This window comes from Artibeus jamaicensis, unplaced genomic scaffold (genome assembly GCF_021234435.1).
Source record: "Artibeus jamaicensis isolate MK-2021 breed Jamaican fruit bat unplaced genomic scaffold, CSHL_Jam_final scaffold_847, whole genome shotgun sequence".
Lineage (NCBI taxonomy): Eukaryota > Metazoa > Chordata > Mammalia > Chiroptera > Phyllostomidae > Artibeus > Artibeus jamaicensis.
In genome coordinates this window covers 28,339,606-28,356,530 of record NW_026522057.1, presented here as the reverse complement: position 1 = coordinate 28,356,530, position 16,925 = coordinate 28,339,606, and the positions used below count along the sequence as shown (strand labels likewise).

General features: G+C 50.2%; 1 protein-coding gene across 1 annotated transcript in view; it reads left to right on the top strand.

Moving 5' to 3' along the window:
- Positions 1 to 215: 215 nt before the first annotated feature.
- Positions 216 to 16,925, top strand: part of CAMTA1 (calmodulin binding transcription activator 1) — a 586,497-nt gene continuing 569,787 nt past the window's right edge. Inside the window, exon 1 of the mRNA XM_053660233.1 lies at positions 216 to 292. Within this exon, the coding sequence (XP_053516208.1) occupies positions 236 to 292 (57 nt within the window). The 5' untranslated portion in view covers positions 216 to 235. The remainder of the gene's footprint in view (positions 293 to 16,925) is intronic.

Here is a 16,925-nt window from a genome sequence, read left to right as displayed (position 1 = left end):
ACCCCACCCTCTGTCCCCATGGGTTCGCCTGTTCTGGACATTTCACACCTGTCAGCTCAAACAACGCACGACTTTCGGGTGGCTACTGCCACTCATCAGGCGCTTTCAAGGCTGCCCCGCTTTGCCCCGTGCACGCAGCAGGTGCTGAGTCCCTCCTGGGGCCGGACTGCACCCTGCCCTGTGGGTGGGCTGTCTTTTGTTTGTGTTTTTGTGAGTGGGTTTCTCCCGGTTGTAAATGTGTTTCCTTTTTTATTTTAAAAGATACTCACGAAAAAGTCATGGTCAAGCCCATGTGAGTAAACCTGGGTTTCGGGGGGAGGGAGAAGCAGGGAAGGTGAGAGGGTGGAGCAGTGACGTTTCCTTTGGAAGAGACAGAGCTGATTCTCTGCCCTCTGGCCTAGCTGAGGGGCTCAGCGGGGTCCGCTGCCTCTGGCCCCAGTTGATGTTGGGGTGCAGGGCTTTGCTGCCTGTCACCAGAGAGATTTCTGAGTTGAAGGGGGCCCTCAGGCTGTTCATCTGAGGATGCCAGTGTGGCCAGGGCTCTGGAGCAGCTTGGACTGGGTCTTTGTGCCTCTGTCTTGGCCCCCTCCTCCCCACAAGCTCCAGTGGTGTGGGGCAGTCACCACTTCAAAGGCCTGGGCTGAGTCGGCTGAGGAGGGCCAGTCACTTGTTTGTCTCACTTACCCTTGGTGTTCTGCTGGTGTGGGAGGGCAGCCTCGGGGAGGCACGGTGGGCATGTCTCTAGCCCAGGTTTGGGGAGGGCATTTGGGCAGGGCATGCAGTCAGAACATCCTCTGTTTTCTCTCCCAGAAAATCAGGAGATCCCTCTGTGACTCAGCTCTTAGTTTTCATTATGCTGCTATGTAAATATTTCGGTTGGCATTATATACATCATCATTAATAACTAGAGGGTACATTACAAATAATGCAAACTAGTAATAATGTTCTAACCTAAAGAACATCGATAAATTGCCAAACAGCCTAAAGCATTCGGCAGCTTGTTCCCTCTGCTTCCTAGACTGACCCCCCTCCCGAATCATGGAACCCAAGAATTCCCTCTGCCCACGCTGACCCAGATGGCCCTCACAGAGGGCTGGCTGCGTGCTTCGTGTGCCCAGGGAACTGCTCTCGCTGTGGCTTTGAGCGTATGTATGCTCCAGGATCTAGGACTCTCCTGGGGAAGCAGGCTGTGTCGTGTGTGGCCTTGACTTCTGCTTCTCTCTGTGCTGAGACAAGATCAGAAGTAAAGGCTGGAGGGATGACCCTTGCCCACCTCCTCGTCCTTGGATAAGTTGGAAAGGTCACAGAGGTCAGGGCGGACACTGCCTGAGTTCCTGTCCCAGCTGCCCCACAGTGAATGTGGCCTTGGGAAGTCATGTCAGCTTCTACATCTGAAGTTAATTAATTTAACAAATATTACGGCACACCTACTGCATACCATCGTGTGCCAGGTGCTGTGCTGGGCAGTGCATACATACAATCCTTGTCCTCTGGGAGGTGACGGGCTGCTGGCGGAGACAGATGAGCATGCAGGCAATGCTGATGCGTGTGATCGCCGCGCCTCTGGGAAGTGGAGCGGGGCTGTTCGAGCATCTGTTTAGGGCAGATAATTCAGTCCTGGAGGGTCGGGCTGTGTCCTGGAGGGAGTGCTGTCTAAGTGGAGACCGGAGGATGAGTTGGAGACACCCTGGCAGAGAAAGTGGATGGACAGAGTGGAGGTGGGAATCTGGTACAGGGAAGAGCATGCCAGGCAGAGGGAACAGAACCCGCAGAGGCTTTGAGCAGACAGAGGAAGCGGGCTGCAAGTGTGCTGCAGTGTGGGCTCTTCCATCCTCACCCAGGGCCAAGTGCGCTGCAGCCTGAGCTGTGCTAAATTAGGCAGCTTCTAACAGGATGTAGGTTATGGGCCTGAGCTTGGAGTCTGGGCAGGAAGGAGGTGGTGTTTGTGGTCTGTGGAGGGGGCAGTGGGATGCATGAGTGGAGCCAGTCTCGGGTGGGGACACCACAGAGTTGAGGCGGGGGTGATATGGAAAGTACCGCTGAGTCCTGGACACCACCAGGGCTGTGCTGCCACTTACCCCATAACCTGGTCAGCCTCCCACTGGAAAACAGCCTAATCACACCTGCTTCAGGACTGTGCTGAGGCTGAACAAAGTGCTAAATATAAGTGGTACCCCCAGGGGATGAGCTTTTTAAAATACGTGCTCAAGGCCATTCCCCAGCCACCCAATTCCTGTGCTTGGAGGCAAGCTGTGTGCCCAGCTCCTGTGTCACATTGTAGTAACCTCAACTGGAAATGTTTCTGCACTTTTCCTAGGGCATGTGTGATGTGTATAAAATATATGATATATAAAATATTTATGTGTGTTTTACGTATATAAAACACACATACAAATATATATATATATATAAAATATTTATGTGCATGAAACACATACCCTCTTTTCCAATTATGCTTGTGTTGTATCTATTTCTCGTCCCATCTGTGTTTTCTTTGGACTGTCTCTTTATGTTTTACGATTGCCATTCCTGAGTGTGTGCTTCCTCCGCCTCCACCTGCGTGTCCACGTTTGTGCATTCAGCACTGTCTTTTCTTCTGTGCTGCTTTCAGTTTGGCCTTCATTTCTACCCTGGCCCTTTTTTTTTTTTTAATCTCTGCTTCTTTTCTGAGCTCTAAAAGCTAATGTTTTAATCTTTTATTATCTCCTGTATTGCCCCTTTGTTCTCTTGTTTTATCATAGTGTTTATTTCATCGTGGTTTTTGGTAATATTTCATTGTGACTTTTTTCTATTGAGTGCTTTTATGAGCCTTTTGTTTTTCCTGTTGTCTACATTTTTTAAAAGGAAAGTATCTTTCGTGGGTCCTGGAATGGTTTCTTTTGGACTAGTGCTCATTTCAGAATGAGGTGAGCTCCTGTTTTCTTTTTTTAAATCCTCATCCTTCCAGCCCCTTCCCTTTGGCAACCATCCCCTTGTTCTCTGTATTTATGGGTCTGTTTCTGTTTTGTTTGCTCACTTATTTTCTTTTCTTAGATTCTACTTATAAGTGATATAATATTTCTTATTTCACTTAGTATAATACCCTGTTTATTCATTCATGCTGTTGCAAATGACAAGATATCATTTCTTTATTGCTGAATAACATTCTGTTGTACATACTCATATGTACCACACCTTCTTTATCCTTTCCTCTGTCAGTGGACTCCTAGCTTGCTACCATATTTTGGCTATTGTATACAGTGCTTCAGTGAACATAGGGGTGTGTATATCTTTTCATATTAGTGTTTTTGTTTTCTTTGAATAAATACCCAGAAGTGGAATCGATGGGTTATATGGCAGCTCTATTTTAAATTTTTGGAGGAACACCCATACTGTTTTTCAAAGTGGCTGCGCTAATTTTACAATCCCACCAACAGTGCACGAGGGCTCCCTTTTCTCCACGTCCTCACTGACGCCTGTTGTTTGTTGACTCATTGGATGATGGCCATTCTGACAGGTGTGAGGTGGCATCTCGTTGTGTTTTTGATTTGCATTTTTCTAGTAATCAGTGATGTGGACCATTTTTTCATGTCTGTTGGCCCTCTGTATGTCCTCTTGGGAGAAATATCTACTCAGGTCTTCTGTTCATTTTAAATTGGATTTTTCCCCAGTGTTAAGTTGTATGAGTTTTTTATACAGTTTGGCTATCAACCCTTTATGGGATGTATCATTTGGAAATATATTCTCCCATTCAGTAGGTCATCTTTTGTTTTGATGGTTTCATTTTTTTTTTTTTGCTGTGCAAAAACTTTTTAGTTTGATGTGCTCCTATTTATTTTTCTTTTGTTTCCCTTGCTGTGGAGATATATCCAAAAAAGATATTGCTAAAAGGGATGTCAAAGATTTTACTGCCTATGTTTTCTACTAGGAGTTTTATGGTTTCGGAATTAACTCAAGTCTTTAATCTATTTCGAGGTGTGTTTTTTTTTTTTTGCATATGGTGTAAGAAAATGCCTCAACTTTATCTTTTATGTATCTGTCCAGTTTTGCCAACATCATCTATTGAAGAGACTGTCTTTACCCCATTGGATACATAAGTGAGGATATATTTCTGGGTTCTGTAGTCTGTTCCGTTGATTTATATACTTGTTTTTATGTCAGCATCAAACTCTTTTTGACTATTGTAGCTTTGCTTTGTAGTTTAATATTAGGGAGTGTGATACCTCTCACTTTGTTCTTTTCTCAAGATTTCTTTGGCTATTTGGGGTCTTTGTGGTTACATATAAACTTTAGGATTAGTTTTCTAATTCTGAAAAGATGCCATTGTATTTTAATAGGGATTGTATTGAATCTGTATATTGCTTTAGGTAATAAGGACTTTTTATATTAATCCTTCCAATCCATAAATAAGATATATCCTTCCATTTCTTTTTTTAAAATTAATTTTATTTAGTTATTTTTCAAGTATTTCCATTTCTTTATATCTTCTTCAATGTCTCATAGTTTGCAGAGTACAGATATTTCACCTCTTTGGTTGACTTTATTCCTAGGTTATTTTAAACTTTTTGATGCACTTGTAAAGGGATTGTTTTCTTAGTTACTTCTGATTTTTTCATTATTGATGTACAAAAGTGCAACATTTTTTCTGTAGACTGATTCTGTATGCTGTAACTTCACTGAAGTTATGCTACTTATTAGTTCTAATAGGTCTTTGGTGGAGTTTTTTTTGTTTTCTATATGTAGTATCATGTCATCTAAAAGGATAGTTTTACTTATTCCTTTTCAATTTGGATGCCTTTTATTGTATTTTTGTCTTGTCTGATTGCTATGGCCAGGTCTTCCAATATGATGTTGAATAGAAATGGTGATCGTGGTATCCTTGTTTCCAATTTTAGACAAAAGGTTTTAAGCTTTTCCCCACTGAGTATGATGTTAGCTGTGGTTTGTCATATATGGCCTTTATTATGTTGAAATATGTTCCTTCTATGTGCACTCTGTTGATAGTTTTTATCACAAAATGGTGTTGAATTGTGTTTCATGAGGTAGGCCTGTACAGCTATGAAATTTCTCTCTTAGAACTGCTTTTGTTGCATTCCATAAAATTTGTAAAGTTGTGGTTTTGTTTTCATTTGTCTCAAGATAGTTTTTGATTTCTTCTTGGATTTCCTCTTTGATCCATTGGTTGTTTGGTAGCATTTTGTTTTGTCTGCACATATTTGTGTTTATTTCTAGCTTCCTTCCTGTAATTATTTCTAGTTTCATGATGTTTTGGTAGGAAAGGTGGTTGTCTCCTCCAGTCTTGGAAGAGAGGCCTGATGTAGATGCGGCTCTGTGTACACTGTGTGTGCCAGTTGGTTTTGGCGGTCTGGGACCCGAGCAGCAGGTGCCTAAGACGTCCGGGCCCTGGCCTGCGGAACTGGATCAGCAGCTCCGGGGGGGGAGGCCAGGCGCTGTGGCACTCCCCAGCTGATCCTGCTTGCTCCCACTGTTTGGGCAGAAATGGACTTGGGTGATGCGTCCAATATTTCCCTGCAGCAACCCGGCAGGCGGTCCAGAGCCCCTGGATAGAGCCCCGCCCTCCTCATGGTGGTGGATGGGGGCATGCTCCTGGTGCTCACCCAGCACTCCTACCCTGGCCGGTCTGGTGGTCCCCAGAGAGCGCCCATGGCTCTCCAGTCCTCTATCAACAGGCAGGAAACTGGTCCATGTACAAGAAATCTCTGTACCAGCCCGGTAGTTGCAAGGAGCCGCAGAGAGTTGTGGGAAGCCGCGGGGAGTTGTGGGAAGCTGTGTGGAGCCGCTCTGTCCTTTTGCTGCCACAGTGACTCCTCTCCCGGAGGCACAGACTGTGGTGGGTGAGGCCGGGCCAGCTTCCATTGCATTGGAGCTGTAAGCCCCGGGCAGGGCAGCTGAGAGCCCGCCTAGGCGGTCCGCAGGTAGGCCCGAGCCCCCAGCCGCACTCCTGCCAGCCCTAGGTGGCCCTGAGGTCCCCGTAGGCGGGCCTCTCAGCCTTTCTGTTCATCTCTGTCTCGGTGCGTGGTCAGGAGCGGTTCCCTCAGGGCGCGTTGTGCGGCCGGAGTCACGGCTGCCCAAATACGTGCGTGTCCGACCTTGCTGGGACGAGCCGGCCTGGTGCCAGCCCTGCCTCCCTCCTCCTGCCTCCTGCCCTCACCTGCAACGCGGGCATCCACAGTGGAGTCCTTTCTTTGCTTTTATTTCTTTTTTTCCTGCGTGGGATAAAGCTGCAGTTTATGCTGAAACCAGATTGAATATGATCCAGGCTAAAAAGTTCCAAGAGACCCTCTAGACCCGTAGTTTTCAGCCTTCGTGTCACAGTAGTCATAAACTAATTTCTGAAATTCGGCACACTGAAAGATATAGTTGCCAATTAACAGGTGTAATTTTGATTGTTGCTGTTGTCATTTTTTTATGTGACAATAGAAGGGAAAGGAGGTCAGTGACCCTGACTGAATAGTCTGGTGTTGCGTGTTTTAAAAGCCCTGCGGTGAGCCGGGTGAAAATCGCTGCACTAGACGACAGACAGCTTGCAGCTGGGCGCTAGGGCTGCGTTTGCTGCCCTTCACTGTGTCGTAGTCCCCGTGCACTGACGTGGGGGTGGTGCTCCGAACGCTTCCGCAGGTGTCGCTGTGCGTGGTGGGACAGGCTGCTAGATTTTCATGGGCTTTCTTTCCATGCCCTTCCAGCAGCCAAGCCCCAGGTGAACTGCTGAATACGTGGTCCTCTTGTGCCAGAGAGGACACTTTCTGCCCTGTCGCCCCCAGGGTACTGGCTCCTCTCCGTGAGTCACCATCCACCTTCTGCTTCAGGCCCCCAGGAACCCTGCCAGGGATCCCGGACCTGGGCCAGAGTCATGTGGCGCATGGTCACTGTAGGGTGGGGTCACACGCGGGATCCCAGATCAGGGCCCAGGCCACGGGGGAAGGAGCGCTGGGCGCATTTTGGGGGTTTCTTTGAGGGTAACCACAGTGGGAAGGTGGGTGCTCTCAGCCTGCCCCTGTTTGCCAGATAGAGGTTGGAGCGGCGCTTACTGGACTTGGAAGCCCGCTGGCGTCAGTCGTTTCGGCCCCGCTTCCCTCTGCATCAGATGCAGACCGTGCATCTGTTTGACCCTTCCTTTGAAACCGTAACAGTATAGGAAGTGGCCAGGATGGTCCAAAGAGGCTGACTCATTCTTTCACCAGACTCTGCAATGACAGCATCTTACATGACTGTAGAGCCACGTCACACTGGGAACTTGATGCTGAGACAGTGTGCGTGTGTATGTCTCCCTCTCTCATGTCACATGTGTGTAGATTTGCATAACGGCCAGGACACTCAAGATGCACACTTGGTCCCCCACCGTAGAGGTCTGCCGCTGCCCTTCACTGTCAGCCCGCCTGCCCCCCAGTGGCCTCGAACCCCAGTCAACCACTAATTGGTTTTCTATCTCTGCAAGATTATTTTAAATGGTAAATTTATTTATCTTTGTTATAATAACATAATACGCTCCCAGAAATTTAGTAACATGAAAATACTTCCCTTATTGGCCACAGTCAAAGTGCCACCATTGTCAGGTTGGTGAGCATCTTCTATGCCTTCTTTCGTACGTATGTGCAGAGTTTCTGTTTTTGAGCCCTCACGCACACACAGGATTTTCTATCCTGCCTTTCTGCTTGACACACCATAACTGTTCTTTGTAAATGCTGGTTGGAGCAGAGAGTGAGCCGCTAATAGCATTTGGGGTAGGGACTGCTGGGTGGCAGGGGTCACGGTGTGGCAGGAGAGATGCTGGGCAGACCGGGCCTCACAGGAGAGGCTATGGGGCCCCATTCAGCCATGCCCGCCATCCTCCTGAGGGCCCAGCATCCCCTTTGTCTGGCTTTCCGTCACCTAGCTGCTGGCACTCTGTCGCCCTGGGACTGTCGCCCAGCATAAAGCAGGCTGGAGAAAACCTTGAGAGTAGTGAATAGCTTGAGCACAGAAGTTGTGGGAGGAGAGCACACAGTGGGTCCTTGCCCTTCCCTCACCCTCCCCAGGCTTTGTGAGTAATCACTCGTGGGTGTCGGCTGTGGGAGTATTTATAGCAGCTCCTCTTTTGCTGGAATGTCAAAATTTCTTCTTTGTGGCACCACGCTCATGAAAAGGTAATCAAATAGCAGAATGTGCAATTGTAGTCGAGTCACTCTTCTGCAACTTTAATTAGGATTACAAATAAGTAGAAAATTTGAAATAATAATGTCCCGAAGAGTTTGTGAGCACGTGGGCAGAGGGGTGCTGTTCCCTCCACCCCACCTATAAATGCTGCCGTTGGGTCTTAACTGCTAAGTGGGTGAAGCACCTTCTGGGTAGATTTCTTGCTGAAGAATGAACGGGTCCACAGGCAGGCCTTTTATTAAAAGGTGCTTAACAGCTTTGAAATCTTATTGCATTAGAGCCTCCTTGGTGCAGGACAGTGGTGTCTGTGGTGGAATAAAAGCACCCATGGCCATTCCCCATTGCTATCGGGTTCGAGGTGGGAATGGATTTCTGCTCTCTGAAGAAGAAAGGGAAGGAGGAGGACAGGACTGTGCTGGAGAATCAGGCGGGCTTGTCTGCGGTGACATCTACATCATCACTACCACTTGGGTGTGACGTAGTGCACTCCGCCTCCTGGTGGAGCTGGCGGCTGCTCTTTTAAGGGGAGACCTTGTGTGTCCAGGACAGGTCGTGAGCAGGAGGTGGGTCATCTTGATGTTGTGTGCTTAGGGCCGGGCTCTGCAGAGACAGTTCAGACCCTGCTTTGCACGGGCCATTGAGAAGAGCAGGAGGCTTCAGAAGGAACACTTGGTTAGTGTCCCCTTTGCGTCCTATTTCCCAGCAAGGAGCATGTGCACGGCAAGGGTTCGATAAGCTGAGACGATCTTGTGTGGAGAAGGGGGGAACTCGGTTTCTAATGTGTCTACAGACTGCAGGCTTCTGTGAATTGCTGGACAGGATAATAAACATCTTAAAGTCCTGTGTGTACTCCCAGTGACACACCTGGTCATTGTCTGTAATAAAAACAAAACAGCACCGTGGAAGATGCTTGCCCATATATTTGAGTAAATTAATATTGGTTTGATGTTTGACAAGTATTTGAATTTTTACTTCTTCTGCATTTGGAGCAAGGATCCATGTTTAGTGAGCACTCTCCATGCCAGTGTCTGCCATAAGTCACTATTCATTGCATCCGATTCCATTGAGTGGGTACCGCAGGGTACCAGGCCAGTCTTTTTAGGCACTGGGGTACCTAACCGGGCAAGCATGGTCCCTGCCCTCATTAAGCTTATATTCTAAGGAGAATGCTGTTGAGGGGAAGAGGGAAGTCCCATCCTGCTGTCAGAGGTTGGTGATTGGCCAGGAAATCTTAGACTAAGGGGGCTGTCTTAGTCCATTCCAGCTACTGTAAGGCAATACTATAGACCGGGTGGCTTATAAACAACATTCAGTCTCTGGGGTCCCTTTTGTAAGGGCACCGATTCCATTTGTGAGGGCCCCACCCTTATGGCCCAGTCACTCCCCAAAGCCCCACTTCCATACCATCATGTTGGAGCATAAGATTGCAGTCTGTGAGCGTTGAGGATACAGGCACTCGGTCTGCAGCAGGGGCTGAAAGCAGAGGGAAGTCAGGGTTGCGGTAGAGTTTATTCTCTGAATTCACACCTATCCTGATTGGGCATCTTTGGTCTCCTCATTTGCCAGGCCAAACCTAGCTTGTAGGGTTGTCGTGACCTCCAGCAGTCAGCCAGTGCCTAGACCCTGCGCCTGCTCATGAGTGTCCGCTCTCCCTGTGGCCATTGGAGTGAATGAAAGATTCCTCTCCTCTTACTTCTTCGGCTGGTGGGAGACTTAAGTTGGAAAAACTGCCCATCACACCGAGAATGTCTGCCCAGAAAGCAGCCTTCATATCTCCAAGTCTCAGAGCCAAACGAACTTGCCCCATCAGGACCAGTTCGCTTGGGAGGCCTATGGTGACATACGGTCCCCAAGTCTAGTTTGAAGTTTGATGCCGTGGCTGATTTTTTGTGGGGTTCACACTTAAAAAATTTTTTTCATTGTTGACACTATTACAGATGTCCCTCACTTTCCCTCCCTTTCCCCCCAGTTTTCAGGGTACCCGTTGTGTGGAATTTGGCCTGCAGTGGCATTCTGGTGTGAAGGAAGACAGAAGCTGGCGCTCTCCGGGCCCCAGCACAGTGCGTGCAGCAGCTGGGGACCCTGTAGCGTGGGCTGGGCTGTTCTGAGGGGGAGTTCGCTTGTAACACAATAAATATTGTTTTGGTACTAGGAGCCGCAGTGTCCAGGTGTGGGACCAGGAGAGGGAGGAACCAGGGAGCGGGGTGGGGGTGGGGAGAGACAGGAGCCGAGAATCCAATTTTTCATATAGTAACAAAACAATACAGTTGTGTATTCCCATAATATCCCTTCAGTTTCTTGGGGTCTGGAGTTGCATCTATTTTTAAAAGCACCAGGACCAATAACTCTGCTTTATGCAGACCAACTGGAGGATCTCTGGCTTAGAGACTTAATGTAAAATAAACTCTGAAGGAGGGGGCACACAGTATGACAACCTGCAGCGGTGGGCAAGCCGTTTTTTTCAACAAGCTGAGGAGTGATGGAAGCGATTGCTGCGTTGGGATCTGTCCCAGGGAGAAGGGCTTGCGTGAACTGAGATGCTGGGTGGCGGCCGGGCAGGTGGAAGTGGGAAGCTAGTCCGATGTCCTCCCATCCACTTTGTCCTGCCTAGGCCCCTCAGAGCTGGGAGGCTCCTGAGAGAGAGGCTTCGAGGAAGCCGCACCCCACGCCCACAGCAGGGTGTCCCGGAGCGTCACCTGGGTGTTCAGACTGCGGTTTCCTGGTGCTCTGAAACTGGGCACGGAAGCCTTCAGTCTGGCAAAGAAATGCAATGTTTTGCAGGTTGGTTTGAAGCAGGGCTGGGTGATCTTTGAGCCACATCCAAGTGGGAGTTTTCTCGGTCAGTCTCTCGTGGGTTTAGAGCCCTACCATTTGCCATCTCGGACCTGTGTGTTTCAGAAAAGGCTCTCCCACTGAGGTTCACAGCCCCCTGCCTCGGCCCTGGCAACTCCTCTGGACAGGGCCCCAGCCACAGGCTGTCTTCAAGACTGTCTCACTCTTCTGTGATTTGGATGTCATTAATCTCTATGCCATTATTGAGCTGTTCACCTTTTATTCAGATAAAGGCACTTTAAGAGTCAGAGGGCTCTTGCTCACTCATTCGTAATAAGGTGTCTACTCTCTTCTGCTGCTGGCTCTTTTTTCTTGTACATCCTGTTCTCTGCTCCATGTCTGTCAGTCCCAGGGTTTTGAAACCTTCTCCAGAATCCTTTTAAGCTGTTTCTTTCTTTCTTTTTTTTTAATTTCTTCCCCAGGATGCCCCAAACAGTGGGAACTTTGGAGAGACAACACTTTCCTGTCTGCACCAGCTCTCCGTTCGTCATCTCAAAAAATACAGCCTCAGTTGTCTCCCAGACTGGGAGTTGTGCTTGGCCAACGAGGTGCTTATGAATTAATCATCTCTTAGAATCCCCCTCAGTGTCAGCATGGAACTGTTCCAAGATGCTGGAGTGCAGGGAAGGTTACATGTTTTTATTTAAACCAAAGGAAATCCAATTCAGGGCCTCGTCTGCCACAAGGAGAGGTCGGCCCCGAGTCTGGAGTTCTTGGGGCTGCTCCCGGGTTGTGTGAGAGCCCAGAGGAGCCCCCCGCCCCCAGTGTGGCTTCCCCAGCTCTGCCGAGTCCAGCAGAGCAAAGTGGAGGCCATCTGGGTTGGGTAGCCCTCTGGCGGCTTCACTCCTTGCCAAACAGGGTCACTGCTCCCCGCCCCCCCACACCTTTTGAGGTCCTGCTACCTCCGCATTGCTGTATCTGATCAAGCTCAACCTGCACCGAGACCCTCCGCCTGTGTCCTCTCCAGACTGTGGCGGAGCCAGCACCCCCCGATCAGGCTCCTCCTGTCTCAGGGCCCATTCCAGCAGTCAGGGGCCGGGAGGTGAAGGCCTCTGTCCAGGGTCTTCCTTCATGGCACTCAGCCTCTCTTCCCAGCCCCGACACCGGGAGAGTTATTTCCTTCTCCGTGGAGTAAATAATAATAACCACAAAATGTATCCATTCATCCAACTAGTATCTGGTACTTGCCATTTTCCTGGGAAAAATGGAAAACACCTTTTTTTTTTTCATTTCTGATGAGTCTACAACATACAAGTTAATTTTTCAACAGATTATCCTGCCAGATTAAATTCCCAATAAATCACGCTGGCATGCACGGCTGGCTCTGCTTGTGGAGGAGGGGCTGTCACTGTTTTCTGAGGGACACTGTTGGGCAGAGATGAGGTGGCTGCCCAGAGTTGCACCATCGGTGGAGCTGGAAGCTGATCCCGGTTCTTCTAGAGCCAGTTCCAGCTCTGCCCACCGCTGCCGGCAACGTGAGCTTTGTGGGGGTCTGGGGAAGCGCTGGCCCTGCCCTTTGGGGGCTTGGATCTTCTCAGGAGGAACAAAAGACCCAAAGAGTCAAGTGAACAAGTTAAGGGCCAATGGGGTGCTCTGAGCAGCACCCCCACACTGTGCCAGCCCTTTTGCTTGTGTTTCTGTTTGCCGATACTTTTCACTGTGAGCGTCTTGGGAGCAGAGCGTGTATCTTGTCTTCTCTTGAACTCCTGAGAGGTGTACAGACATTATTGTTTGATGCCCACATGAACGAATGAGTGAGTGAATGAATGAATACCTTAGGAATTTGAGGGGCAGGGCCTTGGAGATTGGGTGTTCTTCAAAGGAAAGACAAACACCAGTTCAGGCCGACGGGGAGCGTGTGGCAGGAGAGGGGGGAGGCAGAGCCAGAAGGAAGCTGTACCAAGGCGTAATTCACACACGGTACAGCGCACCCATTCGAGATGTACGATTCAGTGGTTTTAGGTGTATTCACAGAGTGGTACACCCATCACTACAGCCAGTTTTAGAGCATTTTCATCACTCCAAGGAGAAGCCCCACACGCCTTACCTGTCATCCTCCCAGCCCCTGGCAACCACTTGTCTGCTTTCTGTCTCTTTGGATTTTTCTGCTTTGCACTCATCTTATAAGTGGACTCCTATAGCATGTGACCTTTTGTGCCCGGCTTCTTTCACGTAGTGTGACGTTTCGGGACTTGTCCATGTTGGCTGTGTGTCTGGGCTTTCCTTGTTCTGTTGCTGAGTGATAATCCACGGCGTGGATGTAGACCAGGCACCAGGGATGCGACACAGGTCAGGTGCCCAGCACCTGGACTGAAACTGTTGCAGAGGAACCTGGCTTCATCATGCCAGAGCCTCAAAGAGCACAGTGGACAGCTGGATCGAGTGAAGCAGGGCGCGTCTGGTGGCAGAGACGAAGGTGGCGTCTGTCCTGGGTGTCTTGGCAGGAAGTGATGAGGCCCAGAACTGGGGAGCAGAGAGAAACTAGCACAGGCAGGACAATGAGGAGGACACATCAGCAGGGCCTTCTGTAGCGTGTAGACAGGGCCTAGGAGTCAGATGTGGCATTTTGTCCTGAGACAAGAAACGTGTGGTGACTGATGGGAAAGAGAGAAGCCGACACTTGAACCTTACCTTTCGGAGTTATGGCAGGGACAGTGTTCAGTCAGCCTGCAGGGCTCTGGAGGGAGGAGGGACCTGGGAGACAAGGCCCCCCTTCCTGAGGAATTGCCTCTGGAAGAGAGCAGACCCACCCAAGGGACAGGCCCTCAGAATGGGGAGCACATCTGGGATCCATGCCAAGTGCTCCAAGGAGGTGAGCACAGGCCAGGAAGGGCCAGGAAGGGCCAGGATGGGCCAGGAAATCTTTCTGGTAGGCGGGCGGCAGCCTATCCCTGGAGGCTGGATGAGCTGTGCCTGGACAGAGGGCAGGGGAAGGAATATTCCAGACCCGAGCAGGGCAGGGGATGAGAGAACGGTGTGGATCCGGCCCTGGCCTGGAACCCACCACCTGCAGAGAACACAGAGCACAAGCCAGACAGGCAGGGTGATACCCGACAACACATACCAGCGCATGCTCTGTGCGCCTGGCGCCGGCTGCTCTTCACAGCAACCTGCAGGGCAGGTTGTATTATTGTTACTGTTCTACAGATGTGGAAACTAAGATTTAGAGAAATTAAATGCCCACCCCATGTCACATGTGTAAAAATTGCTGGGTTCTTAAAAAAGGTTTAATTTTGTGCAGAGATAAGGTGGTAATGATTACAGTGTTTTAGGTTGGCTAGACTTTCTCTACTGGTGAGTATAGGAAGCTTCTAGAGATGAGATTTCAATTCAAGTCTGCACTGAGGACTGAGCACTTTTGAGATACGATGCTGAGTAGGACACACCCCTGACCCTGTCCTGCAGAGAAAGGACACTCACACATCGCGGGCTTGGTTCTCTCCACCTCTGCCTTGCAGGGAACACGTGTTGACCAGATGCGTAAGTGCACGAACAGGAGCCCAGTCCCTCTCCCACCTGGTAGACTAGCGTCTGAGCAAAGACAGAGGGGAGAGAGCACCATGTGCGGAGTCTGGTGTGGATGGAGGCAGGTGTGGGAGGTTGGCCGTGGGACTAAGCAGGTGAGAGATGAGAGGTGTGGACCAGCCACAGCACAGCCGCATTTGTCTCCCTTGAGGAGGTGTCTGGAGCTCTCCTAGCCCTCCGTGCTGCAGTCCCAGCATAGTGGTGCTTCCCAGGTGACCCTGCCCCCTCCGCCACCTGCCCCCTCCGGTGCAGTCAGAGCTGGTCTGTCCTCCGAGGAGGCGGCGCCTGCACAAGGTCTCCAGCAGCTCCAGAGCAAGAGACGCCTTTAAACTGCGTCCTGGGGAGGAGGCTCCGGAAGAGGAGCCCGCAGTGAGCGCCCACATTCCGCAGCCTTCTGGAACAGAGCAGCTTTTCAAATTTCAAGCCACAATTTGTATTCAAATGAAGGTCATTTGAAAGGTGTAACATAGTAAACAGCCATTATTTCATTTTGATGGTGGCACTAAAATCATAGTGTTGGTTGAATTATTTTAGTGTAGGACCATTACCATCTCCCTAAAACACTTAGAGGGGTTCTTGGAACGCTGCTGCAGTCCTAAAATTAGAAGAAAATTAAAAGTCACAAAGCTGTGGTGGCGGCAGTGTAATCTGGGGGAGAGGACCCGTGGGGCACGGGCCACTTGCTCTGCCCCATCCCGTTCGTGTTCTCAGAGCATTCCTCGCACGCCACAGCTGTGAGCAGGGCTCCCCAAGTGCTTGGAAAGGAGGGTGTGGTGGTGCTTTGAACTGTGGGACCTAAAGCAATACCCTCCATTCCCATCCTTCTGCCATGCAAGTCCTTAGAATCCCACCACTGGGACTTGACTCCCTTGGGCTGTTCTCCCAGAGGGGAGCCCCTTGGAGAGGCAGCGCACTCGCCCTCCCGCCACCCCTTGCCGGGGTTGCCCGCAGCACAGCTGGAGCAGCAGGGGTCCTCAGGCTTGCAGGCGGCCCACCCTGGGTTTGCCCCTTGGAGCCTGCGGTTTGAGGTGGGATCAGGGCAGGCGCTGGCCTCCCTGATAGCAGTTACTGTTCTGCTCACACCGGACCCGAGGAAGCCTGCCTGTCCTCCACAGGCCTGGGGCACAGCCCGGAGGAGGCATTAGGTCAGCTGAAGAGATGGGTCCACTTTGAGGACTTTTCACATCGCGTCATGCCTGGTGTCACCGGGAGTCACCAGTGTGCAGAGAGGCAGACCCGGGACAGACTTTAGATCTTCCTCCTTCATGGTGCAAATCTGGAAACAGGCCCCAGACCCAGTGACTCCTGGGAGTGAGATGCAGCCTAGCCCCCCAGGCTTCCTGTCTGGTGCTGGGTATGCGTTTTCAATGTCTGTTCCCACGCGAAGCATTTCAGGTCTGTTTGCAGAACTCAGAATCCCTTAGATTTTGGAAGAGTCATGCAGTGCGACTGTGGGCCCAACCCCGGTGGCTTTTGGAGTGACATCCTGTGAGCAAGAACATCGGTGTTTCCGCAGTGAAACACAAGCACACTCACGCTGTGTGGGGTAACCGAGGACTAGGGGTTGTGTTCATGCAGACTGTCTTGCCACCACCTGGCACCAAAGTGAAGGAGCAAGCTGGACTTCCTGAGCTTTTTGGATTCCAGATTTTTCAATAAAGGATGTGGCCGTGTCTAGTACTGACACGTGCTCCTCGAGGAAGGGGAAAGGTTCAGAAAGAGTGCTTTCAGACGGTGATGGTGATTGCCCAATTTTACCAATTTCTAGACTTGTGTCTATGTATTTTTACATAGCTGAGTTTTCCTCTGTACGATTTTGTATTCTACTTTTTTTTCCACTTAATTGTACATAATAAACACTTAAGCCTTTTGATGGTCACTCAGTGTCCATCGGAAGCTGGAGCTGTTCTCCTGCAGCACAAGCTCCTTCTCCATGGTGAGCAGACTACCCACCGAGCACCCTTCAAGACCGCTGTCTAGCCTCGAGGAGTCCTCTGGGACCAGCCAGGCTGCGGCCTCTGGGAGCTGAGCAAGGGTGAGCAGTCTTCTGGGACAGAGCTCAGGGGGCTGTTTCCGGAATGTCTCTGTCTTCCACAGGCAACTGGGAATCCCATTAACTTGGAATAGGAGGGCAGGTCCTGGACAGGTGGCTCTGTGTTTGCACATGTGAAGGGCAGAAGTGGGACAGAGTGGGGTCTTTACCAGGTTCCCTCCGTGGGAAGGAGGATCAGCCCTGGAGCACCAGTGTCCTGCCCGCAGTTCACACTCAGGAGGCCCTCTTTCGCTCCGTTCATGTCCCAAGTACTTTTCCCATGATCCAGTGTCCTTCCAAGTCACTGCCAGCATCACCCTGACGCCATCTCCCTGTCCTTAGAGAGGTGGCAGAGAGCGGCTCTAGGCCTTTGGTTCTTGAGAGGACCCCCTGCCACCTTCCC